This window comes from Passer domesticus, chromosome 5 (genome assembly GCF_036417665.1).
Source record: "Passer domesticus isolate bPasDom1 chromosome 5, bPasDom1.hap1, whole genome shotgun sequence".
In the NCBI taxonomy this organism is placed as follows: Eukaryota; Metazoa; Chordata; class Aves; order Passeriformes; family Passeridae; genus Passer; species Passer domesticus.
Genome location: NC_087478.1, coordinates 23,612,013 through 23,638,092, shown reverse-complemented (window position 1 = coordinate 23,638,092; position 26,080 = coordinate 23,612,013). Strand labels below are relative to the sequence as shown.

The 26,080-nt window shown below is 36.7% G+C and overlaps 1 protein-coding gene and 1 long non-coding RNA gene across 3 annotated transcripts in view; one reads left to right on the top strand and one right to left on the bottom strand.

Annotated features, from left to right (window-relative positions):
* The window catches only part of TFEC (transcription factor EC), an 89,670-nt gene extending 88,866 nt beyond the window's left edge, over window positions 1-804 (bottom strand). For both annotated transcript variants that reach the window (XM_064422337.1, XM_064422338.1), the window contains exon 1: window positions 562-804. In XM_064422337.1, coding sequence (XP_064278407.1) covers window positions 562-762 — 201 coding nt within the window. In that variant the 5' untranslated portion in view covers window positions 763-804. The remainder of the gene's footprint in view (window positions 1-561) is intronic.
* The window catches only part of LOC135301852 (uncharacterized), a 52,113-nt gene extending 40,583 nt beyond the window's left edge, over window positions 1-11,530 (top strand). The window contains exons 2-3 of the long non-coding RNA XR_010363583.1: window positions 5,568-5,705; window positions 11,299-11,530. This is a non-coding gene — a long non-coding RNA (uncharacterized LOC135301852). The remainder of the gene's footprint in view (window positions 1-5,567; window positions 5,706-11,298) is intronic.
* Window positions 11,531-26,080: the final 14,550 nt, after the last annotated feature.

Below are 26,080 nucleotides of genomic sequence, written 5' to 3'. Positions count from 1 at the left end.
ACAATGCATGTAAAAAGTGCATTCCCAAATGGCTGGTGCCAAAACCTTTTCTGCCAGGCAGAGATTTACCAGGGTGCAGCATCCTCTCTGCCCCTGTCATGAGATGCTGCCTGCTCTGACAAGGAGCAAGAAAGCAAACATGGAGCTGCTGGAATCTGTTCTCACTGCCCACTGGCTGGATCTTAGCCTGTCTGCTGTCTGGAAATACATTGTGGTGTTGAAAGAAAACTCCAGAGACATTCCACTATCCAAGAGGAAGACAGAGGACAAATTGTCAGCCCTGGACCATTAGAGAGTTGATCCAAAGATTGATGATTTAAAGAACATTATTTGAGACAGCACAGGGACAAGACAGTTTAATACCTTGGTATTTGCTTGCTTGAGCCCTATTTATTTTTTTTAGAACATGGTAATTCCAGCAGCTTCATCCTCACCTCTCTCCTGATTTCATTTACGTGCACTCCAAAATGATCTAAACATGTTACAATTAAGAATACCTTTTGGCAGATAACACAACATTCTGAAATCTGCTTTGTAAATATCTACTGGTAGTATAGGTACCTCTGAGATTGCTGGAGCTTTGTCTGATGAAAAGTGTGTTCCCACTGGAAAAAATCCATTGAACGCAGGATACTGTGAAAGTGGCATATGACACTGTGAATAATGTGCATGGGCTTCTTCTCGAGGGTGCTTGTCTGGCCACTTTTGATCCTGTAGCTTTCCTCTGAGCTGAAACTGTAGTCCAGTAAGTGCCTGCAGCATTGCTTTATTTCTTCCCTTCCCACTATTCGCAGAGCTGAAAAAATCACTATAAAACACACACACAAAATAGAAGCAGCAATTTAATTTCTTGAACAATGTACATCTACTATTAAAAAAAACCAAAAAACACAAAACCAAAACAAAACTTCAGTATAAATCCAAATTAATATTATGGTTATTGAGCACCCATAAGAACACAATCCTTAACACAGTACTAGAAAATAAAAAGGAAAAAACAAAAAAGGAAAAAAAAAGATGAGAAGAAACAGTTGGCATTCAGTTAACAATCATGTTTGGAGGTTTGTGACTGACTTTGTTATTCCAAGGGAAGCCAGGTACCAGGCTCTTGGGATTAGGTACAAAGGCAAGAAAAAAGTGGACACGTATGAATCTCAAAGGTGACTGCTGGGTTAATAAAACGGTCTGTTTTCTGTTCACCCACTCTTCCTCTCAGTGTGCAAGTACATTAAAATATGTCAAAAGGAAAGCCATTTGCTGGGGAAAAATAATTCAGCTAAAAGTCCAAATTTCCAGCTGGTGTGTTGCCTTAGTGTGTGCATGTGTGCTAACAAAGTGACCCACACATCTCACTGGATGAAAGTTGGTATCCTCATTAAAGTAGAAACAAACACTTGAAAACAGGAACAACTGCCAGTTAAAAAAAGGACCACAATTGAAATGAGAAGCCTTCATTTTTCCCCATTCTCTTTCCCACTTGCTCTATAGCAGATACTGTATATATATTTAAGTAACTGCTTGAAAAATAATGAAAGAAAAACTGATTTTGTATGCAGTAACCATTCCCATTTGCTGGAGGAATTGCATTGCTAACAACCATTCACATTATCATTGTGTTTAGAAGAAGAAATATTTTCACAGTCCAGTTTCTAAACTGCTACATACAACACAACGGTTGGTTCCTGCAAAGAGCCACCCTTTCAAAAGTGAGTAGCTCTGGGGAAGAAAACCTTATATCAGAATTGCTCACACTAGAAAGTGATTGCAGGATCAACCTCCAACGCATTAAAATAAAAGCACATTTATAGTGGCGTATGCTGCCTTTGCCCCAGGAAACACAATGAGACTTGAACACAGACACTAATTCACTGCAGTGTGAACATTTCATATAACATGAACTGCACGAGACATTAGCTCTTCCTTGGCCCAGGCCCCGACAGAAAGCACTATTAGATAAACAGAAAGCAAAATGAGGGAAGTGGTACACCACAGTGTGAGCAGCCTTTTGTTTATTGATAACATGATTTTCCCTGGGGGTGAAAAGAAAAGGAAAAAAGAGTAAAGAAGTATTCCAAAATCTCTAGTGACCTCAGCAGAGTTTATTATGATGAACCACAGAATCCCATCATGGGTGAGGTTGGAAAGACCTCTGGGGATCACCTACTCCAGCTCCCCCACTCAAAGCAGGTTCAGCCACAGTATGTTGCTCAGGGCTGTGTTGAATTTCAAATATCATCAAGGACAAAGATTACACAGCCTCCCCAAGAAAACTATACCAGTGTTTCATCAAGCATACACAAAAATAATATTTCTTATGAGGAATTAAAATTTCACACATTTCAATTTGTGCCTATTGCCTCTTGGCCTATGATTGGGCACCACTAAGACCCTAGCTCCACCTTTTTTTCCTCTCCATCCAGTAGGTGTTTACACACATGAAGGTACTCCTGAATCTTCTGTTCTCCAGGCTGAACAATGGAAGCTCTCCCACCCACTCATAAGTCACAAGTTCCAAGCCCTTCAGCATCTTTGTGGCCCCTTGCTGACTCTAGTACACCCATGTCCCTTTTGTACTAGGCAACCCAGAACTGGAGCAGCATTCTAGCTGCGGCCTCTCCAGTGCTGAGGAAAAGGATCACCCTTAATGCAGCTATGCAGTGTGGTTTCTGATGTACCCAAGGAGAGGCTGTTGGACTTTCTTTCTGTTGAAGGGGTATGCTATGGGCTCATAGCCCAACAGAGTCTCCAGGACCTTCTCTGCAAAACTGCTTCCCAAATAGCCACAGATAGAACAAGGATCTGGTTTTTTCTGTCAGTGCACCTTCAGTTAAGGCTCTGATGTTACATATATCACAAAAACCACAGCACCCTCTTCTAATAGATACAAGCAAGAGGGAAAGCTGAGGAACAGTCTAGCTAACACATCTGTGCTGATTGAAAATAAAATGCAAGTACTATATTTCCTAACTGCTGATGTCATTCCTTAGCCTCAGAGTTCTTCCACACAGGCTTTGATCCATTGTGCCTGCATTATTTACCAGCTCTAGAGGTACATGCATAGTCAGCTCCAGACTAAAGCTCAGCAAAAACTGACAGCTTCCCATGTGCCCAGAAAGACACCTTGCTCTTGTACCAGAGCATCAGGCTGCCTTAACCATGGGACCAGCTGATGCTGCTTCCCAGCTGTTCTGCAGTGTGAACCATTTCTCTTCCTTACCTCCCTGGCCCTCTCTCCTATTTTGGAGAGACTACTTCAATGTGAATACCTCTAAAGTTCTGAAATGTGAAAAATGAGAAGCTGGCTGTACCTGCACCTTCCTGGTCACCAGTCTTCTCATGCCTGTTTGGTGGTCACACTTGCATACTAAAGACCTAATCTTGCAGTCCTTTTGCAAACTAAACTCCCCATTGACTGATATGTCTTTGTATTAAAAAATTTACTGGATATGCAGAGCAGCAGTTCTGAACAAAGGAATTTAGTCATTTTTCTTTTAGTTTTCCCTTCTAAAAATGCCCTAAGGCAGTCATCTATTTCAGTCAACGGAAGGCTGAAAGTGTTCAATCAAAAAAAAATCTATTTTTGCGCAATAGAAACATAAAAGACATCTAAAAGCTGCAAATATTATTTTTGTACACATTGAGGACCAGATGTCTTCACATTTCATTGACCTTTTTGTTAACTCTTTACTTGCCAACTTTTTTGCCTGAAGCTACTTTTGACAGTGAAGGAATATGTGTTTATTAAGGAATACATACTTATGATTTTTTAGTTACATTATTGGGGAAAGAGGAGGACAGTTATATACACAAACATTAAGTATAAAAGACATACAGAAACTTCAAACATTCTTCCATTTATAAAATATTCATTTATCTCTGCAATCTTACAATTAAAAAAAAAGTTTAAATAATATTTTGAAACTGAAATCCAACTTAACTGACATGGTTTGCACAATATCTTACAAGTAGCCTAACAAAGTAAATAATAAATCCTATTAATTTCTACAGTAATTTCAAATACAGTTTGCTTTATTCAAAAGTGATTAAGTAGTACCAGGAAATTTTTTAAAAATCATGCAATATCTTTTTCTTTTATTATTTATAGTTTTGGGATTCAAAATTTTCTTGTCAGACCACAAATTCAAAGAATTCCAATAGAAACAAAAAAAAAAAAAATTGAAAGCTCTGTTAAAATTAAAGCTACTTATAAATTATTTCAAAGCAAAAAGTATCATAGAAATTTTGCATGAAGGTTAGGTTCAAGTGAAAGGTAAATATATACTGGTTTGGAAATATTCACATATAATCCATTATAGCCTTAACTCCAATCTGTAGCAATGTATAAACATGTATTTATGTTGGTAGCAGTTTAGCACTTACCACTCCAGTAAAAATAGATTGATGTTTAAAAATTCAATATACTTTATGTAATGTGAAGTCTGGCTGCTTTTTTAATTTTTTTTAATTTCCAGTTTGAGTAAAATATAAGATTCAGAAATTCTGAAAAAGCAAAGAAACTTTACCCTCTACAAAGGGCATAGGGAAATAAATAGGATGAGTTCAAATACTAAGTGATGAAGATAATGAGCAAGAAGGCTTTCTTGAGAACTGGAAAGATAATTCACTAAAATAGAATTTCAGCAATGTGGAAATGGTATATGGATGCAATAAAAGACAGGAATGAGAACTGGTCAGATAGCTGCATTTAGGTAAAAGGGAGTACACTGAGGAGATTTGGAAATACAAATCCTGATGCATCACATTATGACTCAGACAAAAGCCCTGCTGTAGAACACTAACACCTAAGAATCATATCTAGAATAATCTAATGAGTGGTACGTACCTTTTTGAGCAGCCTATACCAGAAAGATTAACAAAGTGGAAGGAAATTAAATTAAAGTAAACAGCAAGTGTTAATAAGGGACTTAGGATCTGACCTATGAAGAAAGCTGAAAAGAATTTAATGATAAATACTTCTAATATATATTAACATATATCATTCTACCATATCTACTGTGCTTTTAACATTTATATAATAAAATATATAATATATATCATATGTTTTAAAATATATGTTAAAAACATGCATGCCAAGAAAGAAAGAACTATTAAAAGAAGAAAATAAGTTATTATTGTAATTATGGTGATATTAAGAATATTAAGTAAAATATCACAACAATTTTTCGTAAAAAAATATGGAAAAACGGGGATATATTGTTCCCAAGGAAAAAAAAAAATAAGGTGATATAATCCCCACCACTTGATTTGTTTAAATTGAGACTTGGCAAAACATTAGTGAAGTTATTGTACAGTAGGTCATGATCCTGTATTGGCAGGGGATGGACAAAATGACCTAGCAGGTCTTTTCCCTCTCAAACTTCTTTGATTCTAAAAGACTCTAAGTCAGATGCTTCCATCATTTGTCTACAAGATCAGCAGAGCTAGAGCTACCACAGGGAGAGCAGTAAGGGTGAAGGTGAATGTAGACTGGCTAATAAAATATCAGAAGCCCATAAAAGGCAAGAAACTATTTCTCTGTTATAAATATATAAGTATCTTCTTTTCAGGGTTCAGTGTGAATGACTGCACAGAAAACTAAATTTTAAGACATCGAAAAGCAAAATGCAGAGGTATCAGGCTGGAGTAGCAGCAAAGAAAACGTGCAGCCCCCTGCCATCAAGTTTTTGAAAATGCAAGTCTCAAAGGTAAGGGAGTAGCAAGATTTCATGCACAAACTTTTTTTCTCCTGACTACCATTCTCAAAGAAACAAGCTTTTGAATAAAAGTCCCTACCAATAGTTTCATTGATGCCTATCTATGCTATTTCTAGTTTTTCTTTACTGTTTAAAAGTATTAGAAAATAATACTTGAGAAATAACCTAGAACCAAAGAAAGCTATTTCATTTGAGGATGTTCAGGAAAAACCTGGTGACCCTGGTGACAATTAGGGTTTCTTGTCATGAAAGCAGGAGGTGATGACACACAATAGCAGCCACTGGTTACGAAGACCTGTTGTGGCCTGGGTCTGTTGTGAACACAGAGTCTGAGCACCATCCCTGCAGCTCCCTGAGGGCTTCCCACCTCCACTCTAGGTCAGAAGTGTGTTCATCTGCGTTGGGTGTCAGGCTTGCAGCATGTGAATGGGACAGCTAAATATTACTGCTTACATCCCCATTAAGGCTGTGTGTCACTTCTGCAGAAGTGTCCAGCCTAGTGCACCAGTGTAAAAAGACATAAAGGGCAGCATCAGTAAGTCTCCAGCCATGACACTCAGAAGTGGGGGTGTCTGTGCAGGCAGCTACCCTATTTTGCCTGCTTCTGAAGCTGAAGAGAAAGCCCTGTGATTTGCTGCTAGCTTTATCTGAGGTCACTTACTGCTTTCATATGAGGAAACAGAGAAGAGCATCTCTGGGGAGAGAACATGGAAAGGAGCACATAGGATAAAGTAACAAAGTCTTCCATAAGGTAACACCTACTTTTTATCTTTTCCAATGTATAACAACTAGATATTGTCACCTTTTCAGCATTATCTTAATGAGAAATAGCCTATACCCACTTGTATTCTATGACACTGTTGGTTTTAACTTTTGGCTGTGTTTTTTGAATGTGTGCATGCACACTCATGTAAGAACAAGCACATTTTCTACCTAAACTAAAATGCATCAGAGCCACCATCAATGTACAATCTAATTTTATTAGATAATATATTCTTGTGGTGTAATTCTGAGGAGAGTGTTTATGTCACAGAAGTTCCATGGCCTTTTGGAAGGGCATGTGCTCTTCAGTCAGCAAGGGCGTTTGAAAATCCCTCTTCAGTGCATCTTGCTGCCTTCGGCATCAAAGGCACATTCAAGAATACAGGATATAAGATCCCAGTAATTCATTAAATTAATATTTTACACAATAACAGACATCAGAGACTATAATAGAATTAACAGAGAACCTTGAACCATCAGCTCTAGATGCCCTCAGCTGCCACAGCATTTTCCAGTTTGTAAGGTGTTCCTTACAGTATTTGTCCCAAGGTCCTTAATATTATTCCATTCACCAGACTACCAAAAAAGAGAGTTTTCTGTTTTTTGAATCAAAGGCCATTCAATTTCTTATCCTGAAAAACAAACTAAATTGTCAATATTTTCTTTATTTTTCTGCCAATAGTGTATCTGCATATTGGGTAATTTTGCAATAATTTGTTTAATTACTCCCTGGTATCCTGCAGATTAGCAACAATCCACAGTTCATGACTGCAATACATTGCCTTATAGCGCTCAAAGTGGAAATTAGAACTGCACATGGCCAATTACTATATTCAAATGCTGATTAATATTGTCAATTTTCTTAATGAAAACATTAGGGACTATGAATACTGTGTATAGGTATCTCTAAAAATAACACATTTGCCATAAATCATCAGTCTGGATTATGACATTGAATGCGTAGTTTGATTTGAAAAGTTAATTTTCAGCTTGGGACAACTCTGTTTATATGCTGAGATTTAGGTTTCCAGCTCACAGACCCAAAACCAGATGTAAAAATTGCCAGCACAATGGTAACTCCTCCATGTGAGGGCTTCTGGGAGCAGGTGATCCCACTGGGCTGGGCGGTTCAGCCCTGGGGAAGGGGCTCCTAATGGGTGGATGAGGGAAACAAATTTCATTGGCAATCTGGAGTCAAGATGAACAATGTAACTTTGCAATTTAGGTGGGGTTGTTTTCTTCCATTTAGATGACCCACTAATCAATACAACTAATTGTGTTCAAAAAAGGTAAAATTGTGAACATTTATAATACAGCTTATAAGCTTCTATGCTTGAAGAACTATGTGCCTCCATAACAGAAATCAATACTGACAATAAAGAAATAAACACAAACTCCTTTGATTGGTACACTTTATACTGTCAAGACACAAGAATCCCGTCCACCCCAAACAGGTGGAAGAAGTAACCTCTCTGTCAGTCCACATTTGTGCCACCACATTGTGAAGTTCTTGTCTCAGTGAGGCAGCAAGATCAGTTTCCATTAAATGCCCGGACTGAATATGGACTAGAGATGCCGAGGAAGACTCCATACAGCCCTCTCCATCTTCATCCCCAGAGCTCACCTCACAAGGAACACCACTTTGCTGACAGTCTGCAAGCACCCTGATCAAAACTAGGTGTACTGCCAGCACAGTGACACAGGCACAGAGGCATCTCATTGCAGTCAAAAGGCATGACTGTGGTGCACTCCTTTCCACTTCCACCCAGAAACTTCAGCACCCACCTCAGGCTGCTTCCTCACCCACACTGGGCCTTCTGCAGTCCTTTGGTGTCCCTCCAGTAAGAGCCTCAGTACCTCCTAGGCAATGCAAGGCAATGTTCTCTGTGACCTTTGATAGAATATTTGTCTTTCAGATGAACAAAGAACAAATTCAATTTCCAAGGACCCTCTAATGAAAATATATTCTATCTATTCCTGTATGGAATGCAAATTCAGATCAGATACGTTTGACAGTCTCTCCTTATGCAAAGTATATCTAAAACAGTGCTATGAATCCATTGACTTCAATAAAGTACAAAAAGCATGGTATTTCATGAAATAAATTTTTTTTAATCATTGTTTGGGTTTAAGCTTCTTAACTATTCAGGGTTTTTTTCAGTATCAGAAGAGCCAGAAGCTTTTATTTCTGCATGCTATAATGTATGAGATGCTATTGTATTCATAAAATTTGAGGGAGTGGGACATTAAAAAAAATGCACATAATACTAACAAAATCTCTGTGTTGTATGTACAATCACACTGCTTGTTATGAGCTGCATATGAGAAAAATACATCTGGTTGTATTTTTCCTCTATGTATTAAACTTTTTAAGCTAAGCATTTAGGGAGGAAGTGAAGAGAAAGTAACACATTCAATAAATGGGCATATACAGCTGAAAAAAACTGCCTATGACATGAATAGTTATGGCATGATGTCCCAAGGAGGCTTGCACTCTAATACATTAACTGTGACCCTTCTATAGGAAAAAAATCCCAGGTCTTCATGATCTAGACCTTGGGCTAGCCTTGCAGCAGCCACCCACACAAATTGAGAGCAAGGCATAATCCTGTCAGTCTTATATTTTCTCTGAGAAGTCTGTAACAATGTGTGCAGCAGACCTGTTACCAAAAGCACAGTTGCTACATATTAAATCAGATGAAGAGCACAAAAATTCCTCCGCAAACAGCCTGAACACACAACTATTCACAGAGAGTGTGAGTACCTGCTGCCCAGTTTTAGGTTCCTGATATTTCTCAACTTTTCAATAAGAGACTTTTCTGCTTTTGTGTTCTTCTCCATCTCCCTGTTCCTGTACCAAGGGGAGTCCTGGAAATTAAGATGAAGCATCTCTTTGATCTTCCCTTTGTGACCTTCAGCAGGCAAAAGATCAGCTGGGCAAAAAGTTTTTTCTCAATCTCTGCAAATATATGCTGCAGCAATGCTTAAAGTAATACAAGAGATTTGTTGCTATAGTTTAATTAATCCCAAGAAATTATATGTAATCTACAACTATTGAATCAAATAATATGATATAATGATTCATCATCATCACCATCATCATTATTATGTTCTACATACATAAGACTTTTCTGATCCTCAGTAGACTGCTGGGCAAAGGTAAAATACCATTTTTACCTCATGGTAGAGCAATTGTTTTTCCAATAGAAAAATGGAAGAAGTTTTAATGTTGGCTAGTGTATTTTGACCATAACCTTGCTCTCAGATGTGCTTTCTATACAGAAATATACACACAAAATTTGTCCAGGAAAGAGAACATTTCAACTAAAACAGTCAATAGGTCAGAAACAATCATATGGTTAACAAGTTTAGACAGTCTAAACAACAGATGCTTCTGTCAGGTTCACCAAAATACACAGATATTTTTAAAAGTCTTTTAATGCAGCCCATGTATTTCCTCCTGTTTCAGGATAATTTTCATTCTAATGCAATAACTTCAGACTTTGAGCATCACTCTTTCAGGGTGTCCTGTACTGAAAAATATATTTGCATGTTATGCCTTGCTAGCTTGCTCCTCATAGTAGGTGCTGTTATGGTGAGGAACATGGATGGATAGTCCCAGTGCTGAGTTACTTTATCATGTAAATGCTGATATGTATTTCCTACATTCAGAGCTCACTTCTCAGGACAATTGAGCTCTCATAATTCTCCTTCAATCTATGATGTTGTAAAAGTTATATATGCAGTTGTGTAGCTTCCTCACTAGATAGTTATAATATCTGCAAAAACTGTCAAACTTTAACCTGGGCAAGATTATAAATTATCATTTTGTAACTACAGAAAACTGCTTTAGAGTGAGAAAAACCTGATAGTTTTGCCTTCTTCCTGTTTCACAGGCTTTATTTTTGCCTTCTCAGTTCCAGAAGACTCATGGAATATGAATAAAAATGCCTATTTCCATGGAGCTGAAAGGACTTAGGGATTGTGGACTCCACACATAATTTCTTATCACTCATAGTCAAAACAAAGGTTTACATGCAAGGCACACATTCCAGTTTTAAAACTAGAATATGTGTCTGCAATCTGAGAGAAAGAGAAACAGAAAAGTGTCTGAAACCTTTTTTCTAATATAAGTAGGAAAAATATCTTGCAGTAGATTGGAAAGAAATATAAGCAAATGTCACTTGACTTCTCATACTGGGTACGTGATATGATACGTACAAGGTAGAACTTCTCTCAACTCATCAGCAATCATGAAGTGAAACCCAAAGTGCTAGAGAAAAGGATCAAAGCTTCTGCCTACCCATAGCTATAATATTTAAATGAATCCTGAGTCCTAAGATTAGGATTTTAAACCTCCTTGATTAAGCTTCAATAAATGCCACCACAGATGCATAGTTACTACATTTAAGCTAACAGTTTGAGTAAGAAATTGGCAGCATTAGGCTAATAAGACCAGTTAAGAGAACCTTGTTCATTCTTTTTGTCTCACTATTTGTCTTCCCTCTGAATCTTTCTCTTCTCACTTATTGTCCCTGAGTAATATTTTTCTGTGCTGGACTTGCAGGGATAACAGGCCAATACTTTTTACTCAGACAGCTCTCTTCTTGTTCTTCTTCTGGGATACAGTTTCTTTTCTCACGACTGCCATGAAATGGAAGTTTGGCCTCCTAAATTACTGGATCTCAATGATAAGGCCATTTACCTTCACATATCAGGGCTCCCTCAAGCAATGTGCTGCCCTTGCCTCACTATACTGTGACTGTCTATTAGGTTGCTTCTGTGAAATTTCTGAAAGATTTTCTCCTCTTTCACCTTTCAGTCTTTGAGCATGAACCTGCAGGGCTGCATGGAAGGAATGCACAGAGGGCCCCGAGGACAAGAAGAATTACTCTCAAGGGAAGACTAAATGCCATCCCAACCATTCTCTGCTGACAGAACCAGAGATCAGTGCTCCCAGCTTGAGGGTCTAGAAATTAAGTGATTGATTACACATACACTGTTGTCATAAAATAAACGTCTGGGTTAAAACATATCTACACGCAAACACACACACACACACACACACACACACACACACACACATATATATATATATATATATATATATATATATACAAACTGCTAGAAGAAATATCAGTTACCGAGTTCTGGAGGATTATTCTATATTATTTACAGCTGCTACCTTTTTCAGAATCCTTTGACTTAGGATCCTCCCTGTTCAACTGTCTCAAGGTACCCATTACTAATGTGTTTTTCATGTAAACACATTTATAAATGGCCTTTCCCAAGCACAAAGAATTTCCCTCTAAGAAGGCTGCAACCTGTGACACATGACAGCTTTTTAAAGATAAAAGCAGAACTGCGCAATAGATTATAGAGTGAGAAACCCCATGGATGTGCTGAACCTAACAAATTCATCTGGAATTCAGTTAGGGTATAGTTCAGCATTCCTTACCCTGCTGAAAGCACCATGGAATGGTGATTGCAATGAAACCCAGTGTTAGGGTTTTTGTCATTCAAACAATAACTCAGCAATGTAAAATGTCTCACAGCTCCCTATGGTGGAATGTTATTACATAATCAGCTAATTGTTATATTTAAACATTTCCATAGTGGTGTGCAGCACCTAGACTGTCCCTCTGTAAGCCTCACACTCATTAAACACTTTCTTAGGTCCTGACAAGAACACAAAGCATGCACAGCACAATAATGCAGTGCACTATGGTACATAGGTGTATACATCTTCTTGCCAGGGACCCATCAGGTGTGGCTCATAGAATAACTGAGTTAACATTTTAAGGAAAAATCCAACAGGATGTACTGTATTTAACGCAGCAATATTAAAAGTGGGTGCTGCTACTTCAGTACCAAGAGAGAGACATTTCCTTCAGTACCAGTAGATATTTAGAGTAGCTTCTTAATAGAAAATTCTGTGTGAAAACATCATTTCTAGAATAGAAAAGTCCTGAGAAACCTTTTCTGTTTTATAGGGATTGACCTGTCTTTTTCAAAATCTCCTGTAGTACCTTGCCCAAAATAGCACATAAGTCCACTTCAGAAATATTGCAGACTTTTGATACAAATGATATTTGATAATTTTGATATAAAAATCAATTTTTGTCTGTACAATTGATGTTTGATAAATATTCAGAAGAGTTATATAAATATATTATTTTTTCAAAACATTACTAAAACTTTTAAAAATATGTTTATGTAAGCAAATAAAATATTTGTGAAGATGCTCAAATCAAAATAGAGTGCATACATTTTGATTAAAATTATAAAATATATGCATGAAAGCCATAAACTTATTAATACTCACTAATAGAATTCCAAATAAATACTCAACTAATGTCACATAATGTTATACACCTATACCATGATGCTTTTATAATCTTACAGATATTTTAGTTTATGGATCATTCCATTTTGAAGATGTATATTTGCCATTTAATGAAGAACATCACTTTATGTAAACAAAAAAAAAAATTAAAATACTTGTTTTGTATGTCATTGTGTGTTTTGCTTGTTTTCTTTACCAAGAAACCATATTAACAGAAGACTGGTAATTTAAGCTATGATTACAGAAGAAAAAATATATATAGATACATAAGAGATATATTTTTTTCCTAGATTATACCCCTATATTTTATAACTCTCTCTAAATGTGGGGGCCTTTTTCAAAACTTACATATTTATGTCACAAGAAGACACTAGATATCTGTTGCAGTCAATGAAGTTAGTAATAGGATTTGATGGTATTCAGTTTAGGAACATTCAGTAGTCCTGTTTTATGACAGTTATACAAAAGTTTCCAAGAGCTGCCCACATTTGCTATCAAAGAACCCTACAACACTTTTGCTTTAGTCAGAGAATCATTGATATTCTAATTATAAAAGCATACTTACTAGTCAAACTGCTGCAGGATTTCTGCATCATAGCTTATTCATTGAATCAAAGAGTCTTTTCTCCTATCATGTTGATTTGTAAAACTTGCACTTGTCATTATTGCTCTAGATGTAGTTTGGGATAATTGAAAGCAGAATTCAGAAATTCAGAATCTTCTTTTCCTCCCCTCTCTTTTTAAACATTTATTTTTCAATGCTTTGCTTACAGTCCTGTAACAAATACTGCTACCATGCTGGTTAAAATCTCTATGCATAACAGCTAATTGGCTATCTAAGACATCTTCTTTCAATGAGCAGAGGTTATTGAATAGAATACAGTGGTATTCTTGGAAAGGGAAAAAAAAGACAAGAATAATGGGCACTGGAATGACCATTCAAAAGAGGAGAAATCTCAGATTAGTCCAAACTCCCAGGCCCTAATCACTGACAGAAGAATCTGATAAATCAAGGAAAAAGACATCAATCCATTCAAACAGGATTAAAGGTTTAAACTGAAAACCAACAAACTTGTTAGCCTTTGTGGGAAAAATTTGCATTGGGATTATTTTAGATATGAAACAGACAACTAAAATATTTCCAGCTGCCTATTTAGTACCTCACATAAAAGACAAGGAAACAATACCACAGAATATAAAACCAAAGCTTAAGTAAACAGATTCATGTGAGAATGTTGCAGAATGCAATGAGCAGGCAATAATTAATATTTGAAGCTGTAAGATTATTGGAATAATAATAAATATTTATTACTAAAATGTATTTTTGAATGATAACACATTTTTGTTAACAAATAGATATATGGGGGTTCTTTAGACTTTCAATCTTCAGGTTAGAATGGCATACTTTATGTGGTGGACATTTGCTAGTGCTCTGGGAAAAAAGAGAAACTGCTTCAGTGTAAATTTTTTTCTAACTACAGAAGACAGCGACCAAATTTTTTTTTACTCCTTTAGTTAGTGGCAAAAGAAAAGACAGGTGTTGTTCATTATGGTTTATATTGTCCTTAACTCTCTTGCCATAGTGGCTATAATTTTAAAGGACATGCGACAAAAGGATGAAAATAAAATTTCCATGCCACATTCAATACCATCCACACCAGCTTTATATCATTGTTGCTGAGGATAAAGGCTTTTCCAAATGCATGTTGCTGATGAAGGGCTTTTCGAAATGAAATTTTATTTCAAGCATTCTAAAAATAGAAAGGCCTGTTATATAGCTTTCACTGTTTTAATGAATATATAAGTCATTTTTTAGCCAAATTATTAATTACAGTACCTGATTAATGAACCTTATTTTACATATATTTTTATTCTTTCTTACTGTTAGAAACCTTTGTAAAGGAGGGTTAGAAATCATTATTTTAATATCTATTTCTTTCACATTCTTTTTCATTCATTGTTGATCAGGAGTAAAAACTCTCTAGTCATTTGCTAGTTATTTCCTTTTTTCAATAATTATTGGCAATCCCGATGCCATTCCACTTGTGAGATACCCATAACTTAGCATAATTATTTGATTTACCAGTATATTCTCTTTGCTAATAGTCTCTTCTAAATATCCTGAAGAAAGCTTATTTTACAATAAATGCATGGTAGTACGCATCTTATTTATTAAATTTACAGTGGGTTTCTTCAATCCTAGTCAGCATATACAATATGTCAGAAATTTAAATAATGACATTCTATGTTGAACTTATTATTGGCCTGGGAATATTTGACCTGGAATGCCATTAACTTATCTTATACATTTTAAAATCATGTTTAAAATGCTGCAAAACTAAGATTGTAGTGAATTTAATTTCAAAGTCATTTTGGATGTCCTTTCAAACTGCATGTGGTAATCCTTGATTTTTGCACTGATGCTAAATGTTAATGAACAGACCCACAGTGTACCATTTCACCTAGAGCAATGAAAACATTAAAATCTCTTTAGAAGACTGAATAAAACTTTATTTTATAAATATAATCCTTGTTGAAGCTCTATCATTTCACTGTACTTTTGAAATAAGAGCACATGGAAAATATGGAAGAGTTCCTTTGAGATAGCTAACTAAAGCTACAAAATGAGCACGGTACAGTATTTCCAAGGAACACGGTTCAAAAGTTGTACGATTACTACTAAGGTTGTTTTATTCTTTACCACATTTGGAACAGGAAGTCTGTGTTGTTCTTGAAGAATTCTGAAAAGCAATGTCACAGTCTGATGACCTCTTCTCCTCATTAAAACGTTCCCAAAGACAGCTCTCTGCATGATGTTTTGTAGCTTCAGCAGCCATGAACTAATTTGTACCTCTTATTTTGATCATGCACTGGTGAAAGAACCAAACAATATTTTTCTTTAAACACAGAGAGGTCTTTCAACAGCTCAGCATGCACTTCTACCCTCTTTTTAATCTTGGAGCACCTATTTATTTGCTCTTTTCACCACTAAATCTTCTTTGCTCCTTTCTGCCCCCCTGCAAAGCTGCTAGTTAAAATCTTCAGTGTTTTTTCTTCATAGGCTTAAACCATTAGAAGGGTATTACCATAAAAAGGGAGACAAGGACTCAGAGACATGGTGCACCAGAATTTGCATTTCTAATTTTTAATCCAATTAAACTAAAATAATATTTATTTAGCTACAACCTTTCTATAATGGGTATAAATTCACTAAAGCTAATGGAAAATTTTCTTCCTGGAGGAAATTAGTTGTAGGTGTTCACTGTGATAACTGATTGGTTCTGCATATTGAGTGTCTCCAGATTTTGCATATAGGTAATTAGTATTCAGCTAGTTGATGTGTTTATTTTGCACACCTTCTTTTTTGTGCATGTGCAATTCATTATGCAAGTCATTTTTGCTCTACATAGTGGATTCCGTATATGCAAATTGTTAGTGTCTAAGGGCAATGGTTTTTAATACATACCTGGAAAGAAAGGCTACATGTGTTGGCATATTTGCATTACAACCAAGTGTTGTTTTTTTAGACAGCTTCTGAATAAAAGCTTATGGAATTATTACTTGTATTTCCTTTTCAATCAATACATTTTAATCAGTAATGTATACTTGGTGTTCAAAGTATGCTTTTTGTAAATCCAAACCTATCTAAACTCACAGAGACTCTCATTCTACTTCCTTTGATTTTGGCTCAAGTAAAGAAGACAGGCTTTTAGCCTCTCAGTTTTTTTAGCCAGGATAGAGGACAGAATCCAATTGGAGATAAAATACTGAACCTTGCCTTTAGAGAAAAGCTCAGTGTTCTGACTCATGAGCCCAGGTATAACTGCAAAATGGGAAAATCCTTGCCCAGAACTTTCCCCTGCACTCCTGTGTCCTGCGTGGGCACATGTTCCACAAGGGCCCATCCCATGCCTGAGCAGACCCCCTGAGCACAGGGAGTGCCAGCAGGCTGCCACTGGAGACTGCAAACTGGCATCTGCAAAGATAGCCACCCCCCTGAGGAAAGTCTGCCATAAATCACCATTCTTGCTCTCCCATCCTGACCACCTGATTCCAGGACTTTGTAGTCCAAACTACTAAGGGTACTCACAGGCTCTGGGAATGATAGCAAAGACTGTAACAACACCAAAGCAGCATCCCCTGTATCCATAGCTCCCAGTCATGGCTATTCACCTGCAGAAGCATGTGAGAAAACTGAGCATGAGCATGTATTTCACTCATTTATTTAATATTGTACTGGATATCTTCCTGAAGTATGAACCATTCCATCATCTGGACAAAATGAAGCCACAGCCATCTAAACATTCCTGGTTGCTGCTGTGTATTCTACAAAGCAAGGACATCCATGCTCCGAAGAGATTATATTCTTATCTAAAAGATTATTTTTGGAATTTCATTTTGATTTCTTGGGCTGCAGGGAGTTTCTTAAAAGGGCCCATTAACAAACAAACAAACAAAAAAAAAACCAAAAAAAAACCAAAAAACAAAAAACACCAAAAGCAATTCTCAGCCAACTCCTGCATTACCCTTGGTGTAAATTTTTCAAATCCAAATAATCTGAAGTTTACATGAAATCTTTCTACCTTGTATTGTAAGAGGAACAGACATGCAAATAACAGTTAAAATTTTCAGAAGTCCAAATAAGTAGACAGAGCTATATTCACAATTTCCCTACTTGTTGTATGTATTCTGTGTGCACATAGGGAGCAGTGAATAGTCATCAAGTACGTTCTTGCTTATACATCTTGACCAGTATTTCTACAGAAAGAATAATGTTTTGTTCAGTACTATTCAGAATGAAGTTAAGGCTCCTCTAGCATGTTCCTCAGGAGACAATTCCATATTATAATATGACTCCTCCTGCCTTTATATGAAAGTTTTATTAGAGGACTTCATGTATTTTACTTTGAATAGGCTTATGTTTTTCATTTAAAAAAAATCCATTGAACTGAATTTTATCAAGGGGTGTTTCTGTTTGGTTTTTAAAAGTAAGGCTGAAATAAATAATACAGCCTACACTAAAGTGGCCAAAAAAGTCTGTTTTTTGAACATATCTCTAACATGGACTGTATACCCTGAGACTGGCTCCCCCTTACACTCTGGCAACTCTTGTTATGGCATTTTTCTGAAACAAGACTTGCTCTTGTTGGAGGGGAATTAGACTAGGAAACATTTAAAACATATAGGTGCATGTGACTTAGTAGCACATAATATGTGAAGCCTCTCTTGATCATCTTTCCTAGAAGAAAGCAAATGTCAACCTCAAAGACGGGTAAGAAGGAAGCTATGGGTTAAAACAGACACACACAAGTTTACTGAAGGTAGCAAGGCAGGAGACCATGAAGATGATGAGATGGGTGAAGAGGCTGAAAGGGCTGGGACTAGTCAGCCTAGAGAAGTCTAAATTCCTGATGGCAGGGAGTAAAAAATAGAGCCAGACTTCTCAGTATTTCCCAGGGAGAGAGTGGGCAGAAATCAAAATATAGAAAATTCCAATTTAATGTAAGAAAAACCATTTTTTTCCTGTTCAAACACTGGGGCAGGTTGTCTGAGGAGGTTGTGGTGTCACCATCCTTGGAGATATTCAAAAGTCCATGGGCCCACCTCCATGGGCAGTGTGCTATAGCTCACCATGTTCTGAGCAGGGAAGGTGGACTAGGTGATTGCCAGAGGTCCTTCAAATTAACTATTCAGTGATTCTGTGTTTTTCCAGTGCAAGTGAATCAGAGACACCACGAACAACTTCTGACACTGTGATAAATGCTCTGAATTTGTTTCCCTAATGATGCAATAATCCCAATAAAACTGTAGCTGTCATCCCCTGTTGTTTGGATTAAAACTATTTACCACACAGGGAGAGGTTTCAGTTTCCATCGTGAAATTATAAAAAGCCCTTGCAGTGTGTTGGGAAGGATGATGTCAGGTTTGGTGTGGCTTGTTCACAGCAATCCAAATAACCCCTACTAGGTTAGAGAGATGCACCAAATTTATGAAGATTTCTGTAGCTTTGGGAATAAATTTGCTCACAGCTAAAGAGAGCCCACTTCAGCAGGAATAGGCTGGAATTTTGCAAGGAGAATATCAACCTCACTCTGCTGGAAAATTCCCATGCCTTCCTCACCTAAAATCTGGTATTTATAATACAATCTCCATTTATTATACGATCTTCTGACCAGATCCATACCAGCTAGGTCTAGATTTAAGGATGGAATATTCACCACAATTGTGTATGGTATAAATAATTAAACTAATATTCCAACTTTACTAAGCCTCAAGCTTTATGAAACCTTTCCTTCTGATGAAAAAACACAGAAAAGTGTATGAAAAAACTGAGGAAGTTTCTGAAATCTTTTTCATTGGAACTACTAGAGTTATTGAGGTAGCTATTGAACATGACACAGAAACAGTCCCAACCGGACTGAGCAGCTGCCTCTGATTGCTCAGTAATGGTTGTGTTTCCATGCTGTTTCCTCTAACTGCTGGGATAAAGGAGTACACATTGTTTATGAAAGACAGGCTCTAGGGAAAAAGAAGTAGATGCCACACTGTATATCAAAAATGTAGATCCTTGCTCAACTGCCAGAAGAGATGAGAGGTGCATTGAGCATCTCAAGGAGAAAGGTTAAAGTGAAGAAAAATAAAATAATAAAGGCAATGTCATAATAGGAATATGCCAGAAATAACCTAACAGAAGGACTTAGAAGAGTGTGGCTTGGTACATTTTGGGGTAGCCCTTATTTTTTTTCTTTGCAAATAATAAAAGCATCCAAATGGCACCCTCTTACTTATTCTGGGAGACTTGAATCATACGCAGAAAAGTGTAAGCAAAATAACGTCAGGATGAAGAAAGTCCAGAAGGCTTTCAGAACATATTGAGGACAACTTTCCTTTAGGAAGATGGAAGAAGGCACTAAGAAGTTTGCAGCTCTTTTACAACTGGTTCTAACTAGTAGGAAGGATCTGGTTGAGAAGTTTGAGGTAGAAAGCAATCTTGATTAAAGTGATTACAAGACTATAGAGTTCACAAATCTAAAAAAGGCAGGAATTAGAGAAGCTGAATAAGGACAACGTAGTCCTAAAAAAGCAGAATTCATCAGATTGAGGGAACTGGAATGTGGGGTCTCTTGGGAAGTTATTCTAAAGGGGGAAAAAAAGACTCCAACAGACTTCACAGTTACTGAAAGGGACTATATTAAAGATACAATTGTAGACTCTCATGATGTAAAAGAAACACGGAGCACAGTAAGAGACCAATATGGCTCCATCAGAAGCTCTTTAAGAGAAAAGAAAAGAAAAGGAAAGCAAACAAATCTAAAGATAAGCAAAAATATAATAAGAAATACACAAGCAGGAGCAAGGACCTACAAGCAAACATGTAAGACTATAAGGGAATAACATGCAGTGTAGATCAAAACAAAAATTAATTTCACCTAACAATAAACAAAAAATTCAACAAGAAAAACAGTTTAAGCATGGGAGGACAGCAAGAAAATAATACCTAGTACTTACCAAGGAAAGAAATAGAATAGCAGATAGTAAAGGCTGAAAAGTTAGTATAATCTTTGCTTCAGCACTCACAAAGGGTGAGATTTGATCAGATATTGGTAGACAGTACACTTAGTAATGCTATTGGCACTGTTTTAGATACAATTCTTGCTCACAAAATATAGAAATACAGAGTACAAATTCATAAATTTTGGTAAATAGGTGTGTAATGACCCAAGAAAATGCACTCACAAGGTACCTATTAAAAGTTATCTGCCCAATTGTGAGAAGAAATCAAGTGACAGGCTGCAGACATCCATTGCAGGCTGCATTCAGTAATTTCCTCAATGTCTTGGATGACTGACTAGAGAACATATTTTTCACATTTGCAGAGCTGTTCAAACTAGAACAGGTTACAAATGTTCAGCAGAACTTGGTTCAAATTTTTTTAGTAATGTTAATAAACAAAAGGCACATCTTAAAATCAACATGGTAAAATTCAGTATAGGCTAAGTAATGTGCTAAGTAAGGAATATTCAAGTGATGAATACAATAGGGAAATGGTTGACTATTCAGCCATACTGAAAAAAGGCTTTGGGCTTTCAGTGAATCAGACATTTGATTTAAGCCAAGAATGTGATACATTGTAAAAAGCTATTCAAGGACATAGTTTGAGGAGCATCACATACACAAGAATTGTTTATGTAGGAGACATCACCTAGACTGCTTATTTTTGGGTGTTGTAATGTAATACAGAGATTACTTCTCCTTTGAAAAACAGCCCAATAGTTAATAATACAAAAGAAAGAAAGTATTCCCTCCAAGATCTGTTAAAAGAAATATTCTATTTTTAAAAATATAAATTAGAGGAGATGGGAATATTCTTTCAGTATATGAAAGGGCTTAAGAGATAGTATGAAACCCACTGTTCTTTATCAAATCTGCCCTCTGCAGATTGGATAAAAGCTAAAAGAATTAAGATTTGCTATCAATAAGAATATTTTAGATTTTAAGATGGCTAAGTATTAGAACAGGCTGCTTGGAAACATTTGATTAGAGGTGTTAAGGAGTAGGTTTGCTAAAGAGAATAATGGGGTTGGAAAATTCCCAGTACATTATCTGGTTGATTTTCCCACTATTGTCCTATACTAATTACTCTATCTTGATTTATTATAACAAGATTTCACTAGACTGCTGTTTCATTTATTCTTGAAAAAAATCTATGCAGCATCTCCAAAAACACTTTATGACACGAGGAACATGAAGAAATTTGTAGTAACAATGGTCAGATTTTTCAGACCAATTAGCTAGAATATTAGAAGTGAGTCTTTTAAAGAACAGGGTAAAAAATAGTGACTAGACAAAAATATTGTCAGGTTTTCCATTTTTTAAGAATTAAAAAATGCAGGGCCCACTTTTTCAAAAGGTGCAAGTAACTTTCTTGTCAAGCAAGTTTTTTTCTTATTTTTCCAAGTACACAACTGTTTATCTCCTTTGCCTCACAGCACTCTGCCACAGCACAGTACTTCAACAAATCTGTGACTGAGAAATGTCTGGAAGTTTAGTCAAAATCTGAATTTAGAATATCTGGATTTTTATGCTTTGCTACTCTAATTTTCAAATAAAAACTTTACAAAATAATGAGTTCAGAAAATGTTGTCTTTTTATTGCCTAAGCCAACCATTTTTAAAAAGGTCACAGATCTCCCTTACAATTTCAATGTTTCAAAAGGGACAGGCACGGCCCTGGGATAAGCACCTCACCTGAGTAAACTCCACCTATCTTACATGTGGCTTTAAATCATTGTGTGCCACTTCAATAAACCAGTCCTAAAATACTCACTTTATATTTTTTAGCTTTTGCAATCAGCACCTGATCTTGAATGTGATCCAAGCTACCCATACCCCAGGGAATATATTTTTCTTTTGCTTGATAGAAATAAGATGCTGTTGATGTATCATTGAGCAAATACCTTCATTCTCTGCAATGAGCTGGTTCACCCAATGTTGAAGCTGAGCCTAGAACACAGCATTTAATTAACTTTTTTCCATAAGGAAGAATGCACTGTGCAGCTTGTCTAAAATCTCATCAGTCAGAGTGAGAATTTAAGCCTTTCTCTTTTCACAAAGACACATTAGTCTTGAGTCCTTGTAACACTAGCAGGGGAGTGAACAGCTTGTTTAGCCTCTACCTTCACAATGTCTCCAATTTCATGGGCAGTTTCCCCAGTAACTCAGACAAGAGTTAGAAAGTCTGACCTTGGACATCACCCAGAGACAACCACCTGCTTACAGGACTGACTTCTGTTCCCTTTGATTTAACGGAAGGACAGACTCTTCTATTAAAGAGGTCAACTGATCCAAGAGGGACTCTGCTTACAGCCAGGAAAAAATCTCTGGTGCGATTTTGTCTAACGGAGGATGAATTCTTCTTTTCCAATCCAGTCACACACACACACCCAAACTATTTCTGGTTCAAATGTAGTTTCATCAGCGCTATAAATTAAACTCTCTCAGTGTGAAATACCTGAAAAAAGTCCCCAAAACATAGTATTTAGCTACTTAGTGATGCCAATGGACTTGTTCTCACTGGAGTAAGAGTTGGACTTCAATGTTGTATATATAGCTATATGATGCAGAATCTTGGCAAATCTTACATTTCTTTTAGGCTTAAAATTTAATTTGAATAGCTGTTAGACCTTCAGTACAGATTCTTCCTCCAAAGAGGCTTTTACTATTCACCCAGGGTCTATTAAATGAAGGGAAGATTTCAGAGTATAATTCCTGTAAACAAATAGCAGATAAAGGAACAGTTTATCACAATCCCATAGATTCCAATGCACAAAAGGTTGAGTGTCTTCTTTTGCTGATCTTACAGTAGAACTCCATAGTAATAGTGCCTGACCACACATAGCTCTCACCAGTCTCTGCAAAACAGTAGTCAGGACTGTTGAGAACCTGGCTAATGTAACTCAATTTGTGGGAGAGAAGATTATCATGAGATTTATCTGGAGAGAGGAAGGACACTCTTTTACAATCTAACGAAGTTTTACTCCTGTTTATGGACCTCAATCTACGTGCTTACTTCTGCTTATGCACTCCCTCAATCTACCTGCCTTCTTGAAGACTGTTTTTTAGAATAACTCCCAATAGCTATGGCTAAGGGTTCATGTGCATTTATTTGACTTTTCCTCTTCAGAATTTTGCCATTCTGAAGAATGACCTCAAAAACTCTACGCTAAACTAAAAATCTGTGGCACCTTTCCCTTTATCCAAAGGTCTTTTGATGCACTGAGAATAATATAGTATAGACTGAGTATAAAATAGCTTGCATGTTACCTCTGAGGAGCTGCTGTTTCCTGATTCTATCAAATTTCAGACCCAGAGTAGCTCAGTTCTTCCTTGAGATAGTGGTTACACAAGCTGTGTTTCCCTGCATCTTTGCAGAGGCATTACTGAGTGTCCCTGAGACCACTGCTGCAATTGGCCAAAAATATAACTCTCTTTCACCAACTGAAATGTAAATCGATACATATTGGTGGTGTACTACTTCCCTACAGGTCCTTGGTACAGCTCAGTTTAGCTGCATGCCATATTATGGTTTTCTTCATGGCAGGGGAGTTGGAACTAGCTAATCATTAAAGGTCCCTTGCAACCCAAGCTATTCCAGAATTCTAAGATCATACCATAACAGCTGCCCTCCCATATGTTCTAGTCTGAAACTTTGCTTGGAACTAGAGGTTTCCTCAGCTTTGGCTGCTGAAATCAGTCTCAGACTGCTTCCATAAGAAGTGACTTAGCATATTACAAGCGTACCTGTACACACCTGTGTGGGTTTCTTTCTAAGTGAACTGAATATATAAGTGTAGTGAGATAGATGGCAGGATGGTTATTGTGTTTCTTAAATATTTGGCCTGTTTATAATCATAATGGCATGTCAGTAATTGTTTTGATGCTACTCCCAAGTAGCTTCTAAAACCTGCAGACTCCTTTGACTGGCCAATCTCAGGGAACACTGCTCTCAGTGGTGTCCTTGCAAGTCAATATCCACTGCCTGGAGATTTAAAACTGCCCTGAGAAAGACTAAGGAATCTGAATGTATGTTTGAGGCAGTCAAAATAAGCATTTTTCTTGCTAGTATGGCAGCACAGTTCCAAAACAAAATTGAGTTGTTAGGTCATATAAAAATTGTCAAAGACTAAATGCAATAACATTGGTAGTATGAGTAGTACAAATCCACTTAATTGACTGCTTTGATTCTAAAAAGCCTAAATTCTATTATTCTATTTTAAGAAAGGAATGTTTGAGCTACCTGTACATACTTCTTATAACATCTTCCGTCCAAACATCTCAAAATTAATAAAATAGTTGGCAACTATTATTTGACAAACATAATTCTTGTTTTATGTTAGGCAAGGAATCTGAAATAAATGTAAGCTATTTACTTGCCAGGTAAATTAAACAATCGCGGGGGGAGGAACCCTCCCACATCCATAATGAAATTAAATTAATTATAATATATTATTTAAAAACAACTATGTAGACACAATTGAATTTTCTACAAATAGGAAACAATTTTATTTTGTCCAGAATATTTTAATTTATGGTTTAAAGAGAGCAAGTTCCTGTTCAGGAGTGAAAGTCCTGGTTTTGATTTTAGGGCAACAGCATTTTTAGCTCCGGGCATTTTTAGTATTTTACTTTTTCTCCACTAGATGTCCCCAGCCAGTCACAGTAAAGTTGGCTTCCACTGATCGGATATTCATAATCTGAAAGGGCAGATACTTCCTTTGAAGTGTATATTATTAAGATATCATGATTAATGACTTTCACTCTACAGTTCATTTTATCTGGAAGATTAGCAAGACACAGATCCTTAAGAAGAACACAACAATTTAATTCTCTTCTTAAGATATAGCAGTTTCCCAATTTAGGGAGAAATTAGGAATCACGTATGCTTTCTTCTCTGAAAATATTTAACTAATCAAAGTCTTAAAACAAATGAAAATCCTTGTTGTACAAATCCTTCTATATCAAAAGGGAAGCCTTAGCAGCTTTTTTTTTTCCTCTTACTCAGTTACTTTCAAAGGATGTGTAGGAGTTTCACAGAACCCTTCACAGCTGACTGAGCTAACAGCAGGAGTCTTGCTTAATTTGAGTTTTAATGGATCTTTAAAGTAAAATGGGACCAAAATCTGGAATGACTCTAAATATCATTTTAAGCATTTCCCACCTCCCTAAAATGTAGCAGGTTGGAAACAATATTTTCATGTTAGACTTTTAAGACAGGTAAACTGAGCTAGAACTAATTTTGCCTTTTGTGACATGCAGTGAGCTCTGCGAGGCTTCCGGGCTCTGCAAACCCTCAGCTGTAAGCACTGCTGCAGCACAGCACTGCAGTGGGCTGCTCTGCCTCTTGTTTTGAGGGATGCAATAACAATTTGTAAAAGGCAACAGGGGGTCTTAAACTAGACCCATTTAGCAGCATGTTTCTGACTCTCAGGGGATCAGCAAAAATGTTAGTGCTGTCTACATAAGCAGCTTTGTACCAGAGAGAAAGAAAAACCCCAAAGCAGGTACTCTGGAACTCACTCATTCCCAGGAATGATGGTAAACACCGACTGGGGGCACACAACCTTCCAGTGGTTTCATCAGCAGAGCCACTGGCACTCACAGTGACAATAAAAGGCATAATTTTGCCAATACAAATAATTAATAGATGTGAGAAACAGTGAAACAAAGCCCAGTGCTCTTGTTGCCTTCCATTTGTTACA